Source organism: Lontra canadensis, unplaced genomic scaffold (genome assembly GCF_010015895.1).
Source record: "Lontra canadensis isolate GAN:19392208 unplaced genomic scaffold, GSC_riverotter_1.0 scaffold131, whole genome shotgun sequence".
In the NCBI taxonomy this organism is placed as follows: domain Eukaryota; kingdom Metazoa; phylum Chordata; class Mammalia; order Carnivora; family Mustelidae; genus Lontra; species Lontra canadensis.
Window position 1 is genome coordinate 1048008 of NW_022631125.1, and position 18622 is coordinate 1066629.

At 46.6% G+C, this 18622-nt stretch overlaps 1 protein-coding gene across 13 annotated transcripts in view; it reads right to left on the bottom strand.

The window, feature by feature from the left end:
* Positions 1–12924: 12924 nt before the first annotated feature.
* Positions 12925–18622, bottom strand: part of CASK (calcium/calmodulin dependent serine protein kinase) — a 354889-nt gene continuing 349191 nt past the window's right edge. For all 13 annotated transcript variants that reach the window (XM_032842480.1, XM_032842489.1, XM_032842484.1 and 10 more), the window contains one exon: positions 12925–18315. In XM_032842480.1, the coding sequence (XP_032698371.1) occupies positions 18139–18315 (177 nt within the window). In that variant the 3' untranslated portion in view covers positions 12925–18138. The remainder of the gene's footprint in view (positions 18316–18622) is intronic.

Sequence of the window (18622 nt, forward strand, 5' to 3'; positions counted from 1 at the left end):
TGTACTTTGACAAGGGCTTTTTCTGCATCTGTTGAAATGATCATTTTTTTTAATCCTTTCTCTTGTTGATGTGTTGTGTCTCATTGATTTTTGCAAATATTGAACCGCCCTCACAGCCTGGAATGAATCCCATTTGATTATGGTGAATGACTTTTTTAAAAAGCTTTATTTATTGAGAGAGATAGAGAGAGAGAACATGAGAGGGGAGAAGGTCAGAGGGAGAAGCAGACTCCCTGTGGAGCTTGGAGCCTGATATGGGACTCGATCCTGGGACTCCGGGATCATGACCTGAGCTGAAAGCAGTCGCCCAACAAACTGAGCCACCCAGTGCCCTATGGTGAATGATTTTTTTAAAATGTATTGTTTGATTTGGTTTGCTAGTATTTTGTTGAGTATTTTTGCATCTGTGTTCATCAGAGATACTGGCCTGTAGTGTCTTTATCTGGTTTTGGTATCAGGGTAATGCTGGCCTTGTAGGATGAATTTGGAATTTTGCTTTCCATTTATTTATTGATTGATTTTGTACCTTGAGAATAGGTATTAACTCTTCTTTAAATTTTGGTAGAATTCTCCAGTGAAGCCATGTGATTCTGGACTTGTTTGTTGGGAGTTTTTTATTACTGATTCCATTTCGTTGCTGGTAATTGGTCTATTCAAATTTTATATTTGTTCCTGATTCAGTTTTGGTAGGTTATATGCTCCTCAGAATTTATCCACTTCTCCTAGATTGTCCCATTTGTTGGCATATAAATTTTCATAATATTCTAATTATCTTTTATATTTTTGTGGTGTTGGTTATTTCTCCTCCATTTCTGATTTTGTTTAGTGCTTTCTCTCTCTCTCTCTTTGTCATGAGTCTGGCTAAAGGTTTGTCAATTTTATCGATCTTTTCAAAGAACCCACTCCTGTGTTCATTGATCTGTTCTATTATATATATATTTTAAGTCTCTGTTTAATTTATTTCTGCTCCAGTCTTCATTATTTCCTTCTTTCTAGTGACTTTGGGTTTTGTTTGTTCTTTTTTCTAGCTCCTTAGGTGTAGTTTAGGTTGTTTGAGATTTCTTGCTTCTTGAGGTGGGCCTGTACTGCTATAATCTTCCCTTTTATTTATTTTTATTATTTTATTTTTGAAAAGATTTTATTTATTAGAGAGAACATGACAGAGAGAGAGTGCACGAGCAGGGAGAAGAGGGAGAAGCAGGCTCCCCACCGAGCAAGGACCCTGATGTGGGGCTCGATCCCAGGACCCTGAGATCATGACCTGAGCCAAAGGCAGATGCTTAATCAGCTGAGCCACCCAGGTGCCCTTATTTTCAATTTTTAAAAAAGAATTTAGTTGAGAGAGAGTGTGTGCAAAAGAGAGCACAAGCAGGAGGAGCTGCAGAGGGAGAGGGAAAAGCAGACTCCCCGTTGAGCAGGGAACCTGACAGGGGGCTCGATCCCAGGACACTGGGATCACGACCTGAGCCGAAGGCAGACGCTTAACCCACTGAAGCCCTCAGGCGCCCCTATTCTTCCCTTTCAGAACAGCTTTTGCTGCATTCCAAGGATTTTTGACCATTGTGTTTCATTCTCTTTTGCCTCCTTGTATTTTTTTTTTTTTAATTTCCTCTTTGATGTCCTGGTCCACCCGTGCCTTGTTGAGTCGCATGTTCTTCAACCTCGCGTATTTTATTCTTTCCAGGTTTTTTTCTTGTGGTTGATTTCTGGTTTCATAGCGTTACGGTTGGAAAAGCAGCATGATATAACTTCAGTCTTCTGGAATTTCTTGAGACTTGTTTTGTGGCCTAATATGTGATCTACTCTGGAGCGCGTTCCATGTGCCCTTGAAAGGAATGTGTACTTTGCTGTTTTTGGATGGAATATTCTGAATATATCTCTTAGAACATCTGGTCCAATGTGTCATTCAATGCCACCCTTTCCTTGTTGATTTTTCTGTCTGGATGATCTGTGCATTGGTGTGAATGGGGTGTTAAAGCCCCCTACTATTATTTTTGTCTCATTATCGAGTTCTTTCTTTATGTCTGCTGGTAGTCTCTTTATGTATTTGGGTGCTCCCGTGTTGGGTGCGTACATATTTACAATTGGTACATCTTCTTGCTGGATTGTTCCCTTTATGATTACGTAGTGACCTTCTTTGCCTCTTGTTACAATCTTCATTTTACAGTCTATTTTGTCCGATGTGAGTATTGCTACCCCAGCTTTCTTTTTTCTTCCATTTGCAGGATAAATGCTTTTTCACTCCTTCACTGCAATCTGCATGTGTTTAGGTCTCAAGTGAGTCTCTTATATGCAGCATATATGCGGGTCCAGCTTTTTTCCATTCTGATACCCTATGTCTTTTCACTGGAGCATTTAGTCCATTCACATTCAGAGTAATTATTGTTGGGTGTGTACTTACTGCCATTTTCTTACTTGTTTTGAGGTTGTTTTTGCAGTTCTTCTCTGTTCTTGTGTTCCTTTCTTCCCTTGTGGTTTGATAGCTTTCTTTTTTTTTTTTTTAAGATTTTATTTATTTGACAGAGAGGGCAAGTACGCACAAGCGGGGGGATCAGCAGACAGAGGGAGAGGGAGGAGCAGGCTTCCGGCTGAGCAGGGAGCCTGACACAGGGCTTGATCCCAGGATCCTGGGATCATGACCTGAGGTGAAGGCAGACCCTTAACTAACTGAGCCACCCAGGCACCCTGGTTTAATGGCTTTCTTTGGTAATATACTTGGATTCCTTCTTTATTTTTTCCAGGTCTATTAGAGATTTTTGACTTGTGATTACCATTAGGTTCGTATATAACATCCTATGCTTGTAGCAGTTTATGTTGACGATCATTTAAGTTTGAACCTGTTATAAAAACACTAAATTTTTACTCTCCCTTGCTACGTTTTGTGTAGATGATGTCATATTTATGCCCTTTAGTTTGTGAATCCCTTGACTAATTTTTTTTTTTAATTTTTTTTCCCTTGACTAATTTTTGTAGATGTAATTAATTTTACTGCTTTTATGCTTTAATCTACATACTGGTTTTGTAAGTGATTAACTTGCTACTTTTATTATGTTCGTATATACCTGTGAAATTTTTCCCTTTAATAGTGTTCTTACTCATAATTATGGCCTTTTCTTTTCACTCAAAGGATTCCCTTTATTTATTTTTTATTTTTCAAAATATTTTATTCATTTAATTGAGAGAGAGCATGAGCAGGGCAGGAGCAGAGAGAGAAGGAGAGACAGGCTCCCCACTGAGCAAGGAGCCTGATGCGGGACTTGATCCCAGGGCTGGGATCATGACCTTAGCTGAAGGTAGATGCTTAACTGACTGAGCCACCCAGGCACCCTTCAGAGATTCCCTTTAATATTTCTTGTAAGGTTGGGTTAGTGGTGATGAAGATCTTTAACTTGTTTGTGTGGGAAACTCTTTATTTCCCCTTCTATTCTGAATGATAGCCTTGCTGGATAGAGTATTCCTGACTGCAGGTTTTTTCCTTCCAGTAGTTTGAATAAATCATGACACTTGTGGTCTGCACAGTTTCTTCAGAAAAATCAGCTGATAACCTTATGAGGGTTCTCTTGTATATAACTGTTTTCTTTTTTCTTGTTGCTTTAAACATTCTTTTTTTTTAAGATTTTATTTATTTGACAGAGAGAGATCACAGGCAGGCAGAGAGACAGGGGGAAGCAGGCACCCTGCTGAGCAGAGAGCCTGATGCGGGGCTCGATCTCAGGACCCTGAGATCATGACCTGAGCCAAAGGCAGAGGCTTAACCCACTGAGCCACCCGGGTGCCCCAAACATTCTTTCTTTATCACTACTTTTTGCCATTTTGATTATTATGTGTCTTGGTGTGGGCCTCCTTGGGTTCATCTTGTTGGGGGCTCTCTCTCTATCCTGGATCTGGAGGTCTGTTTCCTTCCCTAGATTAGGATAATTTTTAGCTATTTCTTCAAATACATTTTCTGTCCCTTTTTCTGTCTCTTCTCCTGTTGGGGTCCATATAATGTGAATGTTATTATGCTTGATGGTGTTGTGGCGCTCCCTTAACTTACTCTCATTTTTTATTGTTTTTTACTTTTGTTCTTCAGCTCGGTTGCTTTTCATTACTCTGTCTTCCAGGTTGCTGAGCCGCCTCCTGCCTCCTCTAATCCACTATTGTTTCCCTCTAGCATATTTTAAATTTTAGTTATTGAGTTTTTTTTGTTTTGTTTTGTTATTGAGTTCTTCATCTTTGCTTCTTTTTTTTCTGTTTCGCTTTGCCGAGGGCCTCACTGGGATCCTTCACTCTTTTTGCAAGTCCCGTGAGCATCTTTATGACTATTACTTTGAATTCTTTGTCAGGCATATCTCTTATCTCTGTTTCATTTGGTCCTTTTGTTGTGGTTTTGTCCTGTTCTTTTACTGGGGACATGTTCTTCTCTCTCCTCCTCTTGTCTAACTCTCAGCGTCCGTCCGTGTGTGTTAGGAAAGTCAGCTGCATCTCTTGTTCTTCAAAGTAGGGGCCTTATGAAGAGGAGGTCCCATAGTGCCCTGCCGGGCACTGTTCTCTGTTCACCAGCACCGGGCCCTTCCAGGGTGTCTCCTGTGTGCGTTCCTTTTGTGCTGAGCTGCCTTTGCCTTCAGTCCAGTTGGCGGTAGTGGCGCCCTCTGCCTGCCCTGGGCAGGGTTTGGTCCGTGTGGTCTCAGTGGGCCAGTCTGAGGCTTGAGTTGGGTCAGACCAGATGCCTGCCCTCAGTCTATGTGCCGGAACTGCGGTCGCGCTGACCCACAGGGTGCCTTCCCTGTGTTGTCCCCTGAGAGGCTTTTATTGGGCAGGGAGCCTGTACGCCAACCGGATGGCTGGCCCCAGCTCACCTGTTGGGGGTTGCGTGACCCCGAACTACAGGGCCGTCATCTTGTTCTGTTCCTTGTGACGGTTTTGTCAGTGAGCAGGGCTGGCGTTCAGATCCGGGGTCTTTCCCCAGGGCACCACGGGGGCTGCCGTTTAACTGGCATGTGTGAGCTCATCGTCCCCTCTCCCCACGACAGGAGGCAAGTCGGAGTCGTTACTGGTCACTGTCAAGGGCTGCCTGCAGAATGAGATGTGATGGGAGCCACTCTGGAGGGGCTCCTGGTGGAGTGGGGTGGGGGGGGCAAGCATGCAGGAGAAGGCTGGGAGGGTACAGAGAGCATAAGGTATTAGCAGGACACGTGGGGAGCATTTGTGCTGCCTCCTGCAGGGGTCCTGCTCTTGAGGCCTGGGGGAGGGGAAAGAAGTGGCACCTGCCAGTTCTCTTGTTTTTGGAGAAGTTTCCTAGAGATCCCTGCCTCTCCAGTGCGTGGTCCATGATCAGGAAATCAATCTCCTTCCCGTATACCGCACGTGCCTTTCACACTGCTGCTTCTGTGCTGTAGCTGAGCGGGGCTGTTTGTTGTCCTGTCTCTTTAAGGTCAAGCACTCAGTTCCCTCTCACCCCAGCTCCCCCCCCCCCACTGGCTCTCCCGGAGTTAAGTCTGCTGATTTTTTAAAAAAAGATTTTATTTATTAGAGAGAAAGCATGAGCAGGGTGGGGGGGCAGAGGGAGAAGCAGACTCCCTGCTGAGCAGGGAGCTCTATGTGGGGCTCGATCCCAGGACCCTGGGATCATGACGTGAGCCGAAGGCAGACACTTCACTGACTGAGCCACCCAGGTGCCTCCTAAGCTTGATAATTTTTAAAGTACTCCGGGTTAAGCCCCTTGAGTGTAAAATCTCTAGAAGGTGAGCCCCCCCTGAGTTTGAAAGAAGGATGTGACAGGGATTTGCCCTCCCACAGTGGCTCCCCCAGGTATCCATCTCTTTACCTATTTTCTCCTCATGTGCCCAGATACTTTTTGTCGTCAGACACTGTATCTGCTCAGTGATTGGTGAGGATGTTTGAGGCTGAGGATGATACCTCCTTCTAGAGATGAGGGACGTTTTCTTGGGCCAGGCGCTCGGGCACAAGCAGGCGGGATCCCTTCAGTCAAACGTCCTGGCTTGAGAAGTTTCGAAGCTGAGGAGTCAGTGTGAGGGTCTGTCTGCGGTGGTTCACCCTTACTCCCAGGAGGCACAGTTTCAGGGGCCCCAGCCAGACTGGCGGATGTTCGCTCGCCCCTCCACAGCTCCCCAACACATGCCCTGACTCTAGTCCCTTCCCCCCCCACCCCCCCACCCCCAGAGGCTGTCACAAGTGCAACTCGGTCTCTTGGCCTGCTTCTCTGGAGGGGACAGATGTCTCCAGAGGAAAATGCCCCTAAGTAAATGCTCACTCCCTTGGGAGTCTATTTTCCCCCAAATCCTGGCCCCCTAATTCTGCATTGTTTTGTTTATTTGCTACAGTCTCCAGATACATTTTAAATATTTCAGTCAGCTGTTTTAGTTGTTTTAAGCATGGGGGTTGGTCCAGATTACATAGTCTGCTATTAGTGGAATGTGAAATCCCTTATTAAGACTTTACATTCTGATTTTCCTGATTATTTGCGAGTTTCAAGAAAAGCCATTCAGATTTTATCTTCTGTGGATTGCCTGTTCATATCTTTGGTCGTTTATTCCCTTTCTGGAAGTGATTTTTATCAATCCTTTTCTTTAATGGTTTATACATCTTGAGCTTTAAAAAATCCTTCCTTAACCTGAGGCCCTAAAATATTTTATTACACACACACACGCACACACGATATATATATATCGTATTTTATTTTTTAAAAAAGATTTTATTATTTTTGAGAGGGAGCACATGTGTGTGTATGATCATGAGTGTGGGAAGAGGGGCAGAGGGGGCAGGGAGAGGGACAAGCAGATTCCGAGCTGAGCACAGAGCCTGAGGCAGGGTTCCATCTCATGACCCTGAGATCCTGACCTGAGCCGAAATCAAGAGTCGGACACTTAGTCGACTGAGCCACCCAGGTGCCCCAATATAGTATTATATTTTATGGATTTTTAAAAAAGATTTTATTTATTTGACAGAGATCACAAGTAGGCTGAGAAGTAGGCAGAGAGAGGAGGAAGCAGGCTCCCTGCAGAGCAGAGAGCCTGTTGCAGGGCTCGATCCCAGGACCCTGGGATCATGACCTGAGCCGAAGGAAGAGGCTTTAACCCACTGAGCCACCCAGGCGCCCCTATATTTTAAAGATTATTTGCTCTTTACAGGTCATTTAGCCATCAAGCATGTTATTGTTCATGTATGATGAGGTAGGAGGTCTAAGTTAAATTTCGCCCTATGGATGGCTTGGTGGAACAGTCCGTCATTTCACCCCTGTGTCAAAGTCCTGAACTGCCATACTCTGTTTTTCACATACTTGTGGCTCTGAGATCTCGGTTTCGTTCCCTGTGTCTGTCTGTCTGTCTCTGTACACTGCCATTATTATTTCCATTAAGCTCTCTAATATGTTTTACTTTCTGGTCGGGCAACTCTCCGCTTAAGATGTTTATTCTTTTCAACCTGCGATGACCTTTCCACGGTAGTTTGTTTCAGCAGATGACCCGTGTCGCCCAGGGAGCCGAAGCCGGCAGCTTGAGTGCTCAGGCAGAAATCCAAAGTGCTTATGAGGGGAATAAATTATTCTGGCTGAATTTCATGCCCTGTACTGAGATGGCCTTTGACTGGGCGCTGCCTCTTTCCCCCTCTTTGCCCACCACGTGCTCCTCCCTGTCCAGCTCTGCCTGTCAGTGGGAGAAGGCTGCCTTGGCAGCCAGGCGGGAGATCTCTTTAGGAATCAGGGCCTGATGGTGGCAGCCTGGCCCAGGCAGTGGGTCCGTGTGGGTTTGGGGGGCTGTTGGCATCAGCCCACTATGCTTTCTACCCTTTGGCTGCTGCCGTGCTGTGTCCTCTGATGGGCCCAGCCAGCGGCCATCTGTCGAATGCTGTGTTGATTCACTTTAAAAACTCTAAATGGGGCGCCTGGGTGGCTCAGTTGGTTGAGCAACTGCCTTCGGCTCAGGTCATGATCCCGAACTTCCAGGATCGAGTCCCGCATCGGGCTCCCAGCTCCTTGGGGAGTCTGCTTCTCCCTCTGACCTTCTCCTCTCTCATGCTCTCTCTCACTCATTCTCTCTCAAATAAATAAATAAAATCTTAAAAAAAAAATCTCTAAATGGCTTCCATTTCCCTTAGCTTTGCTTAAGCAATGATCGCTGTGCCTTATATGTGCCATCATGTACACTTGAGTGTGAACTACAGAACACAAGTGATCTGTGTTCTACTAAAATGGTGGTGTACCACCAGGAAAGTATGTCGTAGGCGTAACTGTTGTGAGGTTCAGGAAGGGTCGGTCACGTGGCGGGCTCCCAGGGAGGAAGGCGGTGGCCAAGGAGGTTTCCAGCTGTTGTGTGCTCTCCTAGTTTCATGTTGCAAACAGCATGTCCGATGGGCGTGCTTCTCCGCATTTTATCCATGGAGGAACTCCGTGCTGGGATTGGGGTGTGCCACAGGAGGGGAGCACAGAGTATAGACATGGAGACCGAGCCATGGAATTGTCCCGCCATGTTGCCCCAACCATCACTAGAGCGAAGGGAGCAAGGGAATGAGTTTGAGAGACGTTAAAAAAAAATTATGTATCAAGTAAAATTGCAAAATAAAGAAAAATTCATTTATTGTCCTCCCTTCATCATCCCACCAGTGTTTGAATTTGGGGCTATTTCTTTATGATGAAGAGCTCTCAGATGCTTGAAGAGGGAGGGGTACAATAAAGGCATTCCAAACACTTAGTGCTTAGAACAGTAGAGTACTCAGTAAATGTCACCGATTTGCTTTAATTAGATTCTTTTATGAAAACTGGTACAGAGAAATGTAATAGTATGAAAAATATCAACTTTAATTTATATGGCTCTTGGTAAATGTCAGTATATTATTTGCAGTGCTGTGAGCTGTGGCTGAAAATGTTAGTTTCATCAACACACACGCTAGCTTTTGAGTATTATATTTTTAAAAATCTGCTAATAATAACTAAATATAACATCTTCAGTGTCTTTTATTTTTCCTAAGTAGTTAAGCACTCACTTAACATCTCAAAAGTTAGTTTTTTGACTTGTAGTCCCTTGATCATTGAGATATTTTTCAGGTTTTTTTAAATTAAAAATTTGATTTATTTTAGGAGCACCTGGGTGGCTCAGTTGGTTAAGTGTCTGCTTTTGGCTCAGGTCATGATCCCGGGGTCCTGGGACCGAGCTTCTCCCTCTCCTTCTGCCCCTACTTTTCCCCTCCCCACGTCTCATGCGCAGTCTCTCTCTAATATATAAAATCTTTAAAAAAATTTATAAGAAAGATTTTATTTTGGGGAGAGTGAGCAAGAGCGAGTGGGCACACAGGAGGGACAGAGAGGGAGGGAGAGAGAATCTCAAGCAGGCTCCTTGCTGAGTGGGGAGCCCGACTCAGGGCTCGATCCCACAACCCTGAGATCATGACCTGAGCTGAAACCAAGAGTCAGTCACCCAGGCCCCCCAACGTTTGTTTTTTAATAGTAGTTTTACCTTGAGTTGTTTATCTGTTCATGCCCATTATTATATATTGGGATGTTAGTATTTTGAACCAGTTTTTGTAAGTTCATTATATAATAAACTCTTTGTATGTCTTATTGATTACAAAATGTCTTTCTGAGTTCATGGTCTACAACTTTTTCATATAAAAATGTATGTTTTTAATGCAACCTTCCAGTTGCTCAGTGACTTCTTTCTCTTGTATAAACTTAAAAGGCTACTCTCTTCTAGAGTTTTACTGATTGCTTCTGTGTTTTCATTTTCTGTCATTTCTTTTTTATATTGAACTCTTTGAAACTCATTTTGGTGTGTGATATCTTAGTTGTCTTAGCTTTAGAATAGATTAAAATCTGGAAGGGCTACTCAGCCTTCATTTACTCTTGTTTCCTTAGTATTTCCTTTAATTAAAATTACAATAAAAAGCCGGTGTTATTCTTTATGAATAATTGTTTTGTAAAGGTCAGAAAATGATTGGATTTTGATTTGGTGTTATATTAAACCTACACATTAATTTGGAAAAACCTGATGCCATTGAAATATTTAGTTCTTCCTTCCAAGAATATTTCTTTATTCAAGTCTTTTACATTCTCAGTGTGGTCTTTAAAAAAAAAAAGAGAGAGAGAGTGGGAATGAGGGAGGGGAGGGACAGAAGGAGAGAGAAAATCTCAAACAGACCCCCCACCCCGGCCTGAGCGGGGAGCCCGATGACCCTCATGACCCTGAGATCATGACCTGAGCTGAAATCAAGAGTGGGATGCTTAACCGACTGAGCCACCCTAGGCGTCCCTCCCATTAGTGTTTTCTGACTTTATCACTACTGCATAAGAGTACTGAGTTCTGTGTTTCTGTATCTGTTCTTTATGAACTTGAATGGATGTCCAGCTGTCCTCTTTGGCACTTCAAGATATACAACGATATTATTAGCAAATACGGACAGTTTTGTCTCCTATTTCTGTCTGTTTATATTTCTTTATTCTGCTTCTGAGCAGTGCTTTGGAAGCATCTTAAACTGTCACGGAGGGAGGAGGATCTGGGACACGAGTTGGGGAGCGGCGTGTTGGGTAGGACTCGCGCAGACACGAGTACGTGTGTGTGTGGCCATGTGACGGGGCCGCTCCGAAGGGTCTCTGAGGGGCAGGATCTGCTTGAACATCTGCCGCTGGTTTACCTGCATTTTCTACTCACTCTTGGCAGAGCGTGTGTTGTTTAGGAAATGTGAAAGATCACGGCACTTTTAATGCCTTTATTGTGTCACTTGTAGGTGGACTATGTTGCTTGTGGGTTAGAGTAGCTAGTCTTTATCTGCTATTTTCTGTCTGATTTTTTTTAAGACTTTTTTTCTTTTTCTTTTTATTTATTTATTTATCTGACAGACAGAGATCACAAGTAGGCAGAGAGGCAGGCAGAGAGAGAGAGAGAGAGAAGCAGGCTCCCTGCTGAGCAGAGATCCTGACACGGGGCTTGATCCCCGGACCCTGGGATCATGACCTGAGCTGGAGGCAGAGGCTTTAACCCACCCAGGCGCCCCTTTCTGTCTGATTTTTAAGAGTTTTTGTTTTTAAAGTAGAACCGGGTGTGGAATTTCGTCAGGTGTCTTTCTGGCAGCTGTGAAATGACCATCCGCTTTTCCACTTTTCTTCTTGTAACTGAGGTATGGCTCATGTACAGCAAAGGGCCCAGGTCGTAGGTGCTCAGTTCAGTGTGTTTTAACGACCGTATATACCCACATAACCACCACCCCAAAGAAGAACTTGAACATTTCCACCACCCAGAAAGTTCTAGGGGGAAGTTCTGTGGTAAGCTGTTGATTTGTGTGGCTGAGCATTTACCACTAGCTCTGTGCATGATCTCCATTTCCCGCTCTCTGGCCTTAGTTTCCCATCTCGAGGGCCAGGGCCTAGAGCCACCGGGGAGGCCCCCGCGGGCTGTCTCCTCTCAAGTAATTCATTGCCCGCTCTGCTGGCAGGACGGATCCAGCTTCTCTGCAGGGCATCCGGCCATGGGGAGGTGGGGAGTGCTGGATAAAGCCACCCCCGAAACGGGAAGAGGGCAAACGGCAGGAGCTGGAAGCTTTTAGTGATCACACCTAAGGATGCATCTGTGGCCGGACAGTTTCTGGGCGCCCCTCCCTAAAAGGTGAAGGTGGGCTGTGGTGAGCAGGTGCGCGCAGTGGGTGTGGGAGACCCACACCGCCCTAAGTGTGGGATTTCGGCGGCAGGCCCACGTCCTGTGTGCTCATTCCTTGAGAAAGTCAGATGCCACCTTTTGGAACATTCTCCCCGGAAGCACCCCTCACCTTTGGCTGGGTTGCTAACGTGCACTACTACATTTGTCCTTTAGGGGGCTTTCTACCCTCTGGCTATTCAAGGTCATGGTCTAGTACCCGGCATTCGTCTGGTTGCCTGGTTTTTGCAGCCCCCCTCACCCCCCACTGCAGTCGTTCGCTGGAGGATACCCGCTGTTATTCAGCTTATTACAGTAAACCGGAGAAAATGCGGAAGTACGTGTTTCTGTTCATTTCTGCCAGCTAAATATTGACCTGTTCGATGTGTTTTCCATGCCACGAAGCACAGAAAATCAGCTTAGTGCTAGTGTTTGGATCTTGGTCCTCTGTATGTTGAGCCGAGCCATCTGAAGAAAGATGACCGGTGATTTCCCTGAATCGAAAGGCCAAGGGCTCAACCTCTTGTGTCTGAATGTGATCTCAACTCTTCTATACAGTTTTTTGGTAGGGGGAGGTTTTCTCAAGAAAAGCAAACAATTGGTCCTAGTTTACGTTCCTCTGATACGAGCCACGTGAACACACTCAGCCCAGCCTGTTTCTGGAGGTGTGCGTGTTCGGACACACGCGAGGGTGGCTCTCTGAAGCCACCAGGGTCCTCTGCTGGGGGAGAGCCCAGGAAAGGGAGGGTGGAGAGTAGGTCACTGAGGCACGCGAGGGGCCGTGTCCCAGACTCCAGCCAGAGACCAAAGCAAACCACCTCCCCCAACCAGGGCAGGAGGCTTCCTCCTGGGGCTCTCTACGCAGACATCAAACAAGACACTTGCTTTCCATGCTGGGCGCCCACACCGCCCTGATCAATTTAGACTTCTATTTCTGGGAGCTGTCACACTTAGATTTCTCTCTCTCTCTCTCTCTCTTTTTTTTTTTTAACCCAAAGCTATTTTAAATCTGCTTCCAAGTGCAACCAACTCAACTTGAACTGCTCTCAGGACGTAGTCTGTGCCAGCTGTGCTGAAGATGGTGACTGCCAGGGTAGACCCCGAGCCAGGGACATGCACCCCCGAGAGTGGGGGCGAGGTTGATCTCTGCTCCCCCCCCCCCAGCCCCCCCCCCCCCATGCATTTGTGGGAAGGTCCTCGAGGCTGAACCCTGGAGAGGAACTCCTTGTCCCTCTAACCCTCCTGTGGTCTGTCCCCCCACCCCTCGCCCCAGCTGTGTGGCCTGCAGTCTGAGGAGACAAGTACCTTTTCATGTTTTATACATTTTATTCATACATTTCTCCAACTTTGAAATGACAAAAGCCCAAGTCTATGGTTTCCCATTACACAGCATCCTACAAGTATGTATATTCTACAAAGAATACTATGGAGTTTCTCTTCCTCCCCCGTCACACAAGAGATAACTGATGAGGGTTCCGTCCATCTCCTGTAACTGGCCATGCACCAGTGCTCTGGTTCCCGCGACAGGGCAGAGGGATCCGGGCGGGAGGGCGTGTGCTAAGGCATGTAAATAGATACACACAGAAAGAAAAGCGGGACATTTACAAAGAATCCGAACCTGTCCGATCCCCTCACCTCCTGGGTGTCGAAGGACCCCTCCTGCACGAAGGCTCTTGTGCGCTAAGGCTTTGCTGTACCCTGCAAATACTTACAATCGGAAATGGTGAAATATACAACAACTGTTAACATCGCTCTCTTTTTATCACTGAGACAATACTTCAAAACCTTTTATAAAAAGGCAATTATACATACAGAAAAAAGAACACGTTGGCAAAACTTTAGGCAAAACAACCCCAGAACTGAGTTTGAAGGGCGACACACCTGCATTGCCATTAAACATGATGCCACAGCCTCGGCATGTGAGGGTGGCGTGGCCTCCGCGTGGGTCCGGCCGCTGGCTCCCCCCCACCCCCCGCCCCGGGCATCATTCCAGGACACAGCTGAGACTGGAAGTCCGTTCCCCCAGTTCTTGGTCTGGTCAAAATGAAAACCAGAGGTGGGGCCGCTCACTGTGGAGGAGCCCCCCTTTCCGCTCCCAAGCAGAACTCCTAAGAGACTGCAGGTCCTCTGCGTCCCCAAGCTGGTCAGCCTCAGGCCTCTCCTTCGGGGAGTGCGCGCACCTTCCCTTGGCTGCAGGCCAGAGAGAAGGGACCTGACACCGGGTCTCTAAGCTGACATCGGTCTGGAGTTGCGCTTGGGGCTAGAAATGAGGTCTCCTTCCTACGTGGTGACAAACATCTCTTTCCATTTTCTTTTGCTCCGTCCATTTGCACAGGTTCAAGAGTTGATGGAGGGTCAGGTGAGAGGTGTGGGGAGGCGGGGGATTTTCTCTGCCTCCGAAGGGCTAAGATGTGGCACTGCCTGTCCTAGAGATGGCATGCCCCTCCTGCTCCTCTCCCTGTGGGCCGGTCTGTCCACCTTCCGTGGCCCAAGAGTGGCAGAGAAAGGAGCAGATGACAGGGATGGGGACCAGTGAACCTACCCTTCGTCTCCCTTCCTTCCTCTTCCTGGATGCGGGCCACAGCCGGGCTTCTTTCGCAAAGCCGGAAGACCCGAGACTTCTGAGAGCTCCAGGTTTAAGGCATACCGATAAGTGGGTGTGGGCCAGGCTGATGGAGCAGTAAGCCTGCGGGGCACAGTCCCTTAAGCGGAGACATCAAATGGAGAGGAAAACCTTACTTCTAAAGGGGTAAGAATAGGAAGAGTTCGCCCGAATGAAATGACTCATGAAGAAAGCTTGTAGCCCTTCTGCAAGCTGCATCAGGAAGCAGAATGCCTTTCGAAGAGGAGGGTTAATTAGAGGTGCAGAACCAGAGAGAGGCGCTGAGGGACCTTCAGTCTGCGACAGGCTGTAATCAGCCTCAGTATCTTAAGCCCTTGTGAAGAGGATGGAATTAGGAAGCTGTGTTCAGTTCTGGAAAAACAGACTCCTCCCCCACCCCTAACACACATACAAGTGCATTTGATGATAGGAAGCAAGGAGGAGGAGGGATGGGGACCCTAAGTGGCTCGTCTTGGGATGCCGATGGCGAGATGCCTTCCCTTTCCCAGGGGGGCTGCGTGGGAGGCATTATAATTAAGAACTCATTAATGAGAAAACCATCTTGCTAGCATTAGCAGCATGTTCTCTTTGCCCCAAGAGACTGACCTGAAACGAAGAAAAGGACATCACATCGGTGGGAGACAACAGAGTTTGCTTTCAGGCTGCCTGTCCCTAAGGGGCCGTGTCCACGCCGGCCATCTCCGCTGTGCTGTTTCCCCGATGGTGGCTCAGCAGACTAAACTTTCTCAAGGAGTGAAGTCGAAGCCTTACTGAGCCGGCAACTACGAGTGATTTGAAAAGCAACAAAGACTGTCCTCTGCAGTAACGGGGTCAGAGGTTTCCACTAGCTCATGGGGGCGTGGCGGTGTGAGATGCCGCGGGCCGCGTGGGGAGGAGGGGCCGCAGAGCCCACGCGGAGGACAGGCTCTGAATGCAAATGGCAAGAAGTCGGTCACCTATTTCTTTTCTTCTCTGCACCAGTATGTTAAACCATCTCAGCTGACAGGAGATACATTTAATTGCATTTTCAGAAGCTACTGTATTATCTTGACGCCGGGAAAACTTCCAGCTGGACTGAACTGAGTGACATGTTCCTTTTTAGTGTTAAAATTGAATCTGCTGCACGTGCAGAGTGACTACCATCTTATTAAAAAAAATCAAGACACTTCTTAACAAAAGATTCTGCATATTAAAGACACCCCCTTTCTGGCTGTGGGGCGTGGGGCTGGAATATGGTTCAGCTGACCAGTGATAAGATTTAATAGTCATCATTTGCTCTGGTCTTTAAAACGGGGGGGGGGGCGGGGATGATTTTGCTGATGGCATGGAAGCAGCAAAGCTTTCTGGTAGTTTTCTCTGATTGCTTAGTGGATGACTGTAATGTAGCAGCAGCTTTGTACGGAAATTACTGTGAATTTAAGTATTTTCTGGCGGGTCATAAAGACATTATTTTTGAGGAAGGCCTATGTGAGTGGAATGGAAAAGATGACCTCTTTGAGAGGTTCCGCCAGAATGAGCTCTGGGTGCAGGGGTTCTGCCGTCCACACGGGGGCGAGAGCCGCGCCTGCCTGTGCACCTCTGATGGAGAAGAGGGGACGAGCGCTAAGTGCTTCTCAATCCTGGGCCCATAGACATTGGAACTAGCTTCGCTTTGCTCTTCTTCTGCTTGATCCGCCTCTGTCAACGGGGCTTAAGAGAGGCATCATCGGCATCTCTGGAGATGTGGCCTTCAAGGGCCTGAGAGGGGTGTGGCCATTTCTAGCAGAGGGAGGGAGTTGGTGTTCCCCACGTGTTAGCTATAGTTTTCTTTGTGCTTCATTGGAAGAGAGGTAGAGCGGGCACTTTCACAGCGAGAAGAGCCCAGATTGTGGTCAGTACCATCGTGGGAATGACTGCCTGGCCTTGGCGTTGGTTAGATTTAAACCACTCCTAACACAGCTCCAAACAACTCTTGGGGTTTCCCTTCTCCATCCAGGGTGTCTCTGGCTTGGTGGTTTGGTCTCCCTGCTGTGGGGCCTCAACAGGGGCCGTTCGCTCAACGCCTGGTAAGTTGCAAACTCATCTGGTCACTGACAAAGGACATCAGAGAGAGAGAGAGAGAGAAAAAAAAATCACCGTTTAATAAGGGTCGGTGGGTGGGGAGGGGGATGCCTGGAAGGGAGTCTCCAGCTGTCTTCTGTGTGTGGTCCTTCAAGAGGAGCCGCGGCAGCTCAGAACCCACCCTGCACACCCTGCCGAGGCACAAAGCAATGAGGCCATCTACCTGACAAGAAGCGACCCGGAGGGTGTTTCCTCCAGGATCCCAGGTTACCAGAACCACTTCACACCCTGCTGCTCTAATAAAGGATCTTCTACTGACCTCTGGCCAAGAGTCAGAAAACCCCCGCCTGCATGTCCTGGGTTGGAAGAATGGGAGAGACCTCGTGGAAGGGCGATGAGATGGTTAATGTCTCTAAAGCAACAAGGATAGATGATTCTCCTGTGCCAAGGGAGATAGCAAGAGGAAGGAGCGACCACAGCTGGCCTCCTGCACATGGCGGCCCGTGGGCGCCCTGCGCTCTGGGAGCCAGACGCCGTCCGAGCTGTGCTCTGGTGGACTGTGGTGCTGTCCTGCCGACTGAGTGTCACTCCGGGCCTTCCGTGGTTCAGTGAGCATCTAGCGGATTATCAAATCTAAAAGATAGGCTTGTAAACCTGAACAAATCTATAATGAAATGAAGGACCCAAAGGCGTTGAATTATTGAACACATAAAAGGAAGTATATTTAAAAAAAAATTGGTCAAACTGTCCTGTTAGTTATCATTTTAAAGGAATTTACAGGGCTGTTATCTTCTTTTGGAATAATTCAGTTTATAGCAAATGCCTAAACTGGTTTCTTCATTGCACAGTATATTCTCTTAAAATGGGTGCTTTAAAACAATTACATACATATTAAAAATCCTCATTTCTTTGCTTAATTAAAACGTTAATACTCTCAGACAACACAGATCTGAAATGGTGAAACCAGCAACTTCCCCTCCCACCTTACAACAAATTAAATTGAGACAAAATTACAAACACATTTCACTACATGATTATTAATAATAAAAATCAGTTTTCTTTATAAAGTTGCCCGAAATGCAAGGGATGTGCATAGGTTTACAACTTAGTCATAATAGCATTTTATTCTTATTCCCCTGGGTGTGCCCCGTGAACGGAATGTACTTTGCTGTAGATTACAGATTGTTTTGTCCAACACAGACACACCGACAGCATAAACGCTCGCGACTGTCCACATGCATTAAGAGTCAAGACCCAACTTCAAATCTCTAAAAGGTTTACAGGGTGCTTCAAAGAGACAGTATCACATTATCTGGATGTTACATAAAGGACTTAAAAAAAAATACTAGTCTAAAAAAAAAAAAAAGAAAAAAGGCCTTTAAAAATTTATGACTGTTTTGTAATCACTAGACTGATTATTTCAAATAAATAAAGGAAAGAAAGATTCCAATCCATAAAATCAGACTCTAAAAAGAATGTAGTGTTCCACCCCCAGTCAAGGTAACAGAATCATTGTTTATTATTAAAATAGATTATAGAAAGCAGCATCTATTTTGTGCAGTTTTTAGGGGTCTTGGAAATAAAAAGCTATGATTTCCAAAAATATAACATTCCAAAGGATTGAATAATACATACATTTAAAGATACATTTTATTAAAGTTTAGGAGAACTGATTAAAAAAGATACTGTCTCTTTAAATTAGTGTGTAATTGTTTTCTCCTCCTATCTATTCGGACATGACAATAATTATAAATGGAGGTCACACTACAACTAGGTAGTCTCTAGGGACCATGACCTGCTGACACAAGGCCGATAACAAAGAGGCTTTTCCACGGATGAGGTGGCTCCCGGGCAGGCGTCAGATATCTGGGGAGAGGCCTAATAGACCCAGGAGACCGGGACCCATTGCGGGGCTGTGCACACGAGCTCAACGGCTTCCTCCAGATGTCTGATTGTCTCATCAATTTCATTGTTGATAATTGTGAGATCGAAGTAGTGCGCGTATGTTCTCTGTAGGATATCGGACTCCTTCTGCAGGCGCTGGAGAGACTCATCCTGAAGGGTGAGGGGATGGAGGGTGGGATGGGGAAGGGAGGAGCAAAGAGGAGACAGAAGTCAGCTGGATTCTTTCTCTTTCTGCATTTCTGCACTTCCCAGGGGCAGACACAGTCAAGGCCAGACCCTGATGTGCTGCATCTGGGCACGAGGCCAAGTCCGCTTCGTGACTGAGGCGACAGTGGTCCCGGGCCGGCAGGGTTACGGAGGAATGGCCTGCAGCCCGCAGGCTCCCCCTGCAACAGGAGCTCCATGCCATCCCTGCGCCCCGCTCCCCCCGCCCAGGATCAGAGAGACCTGGCCCTCT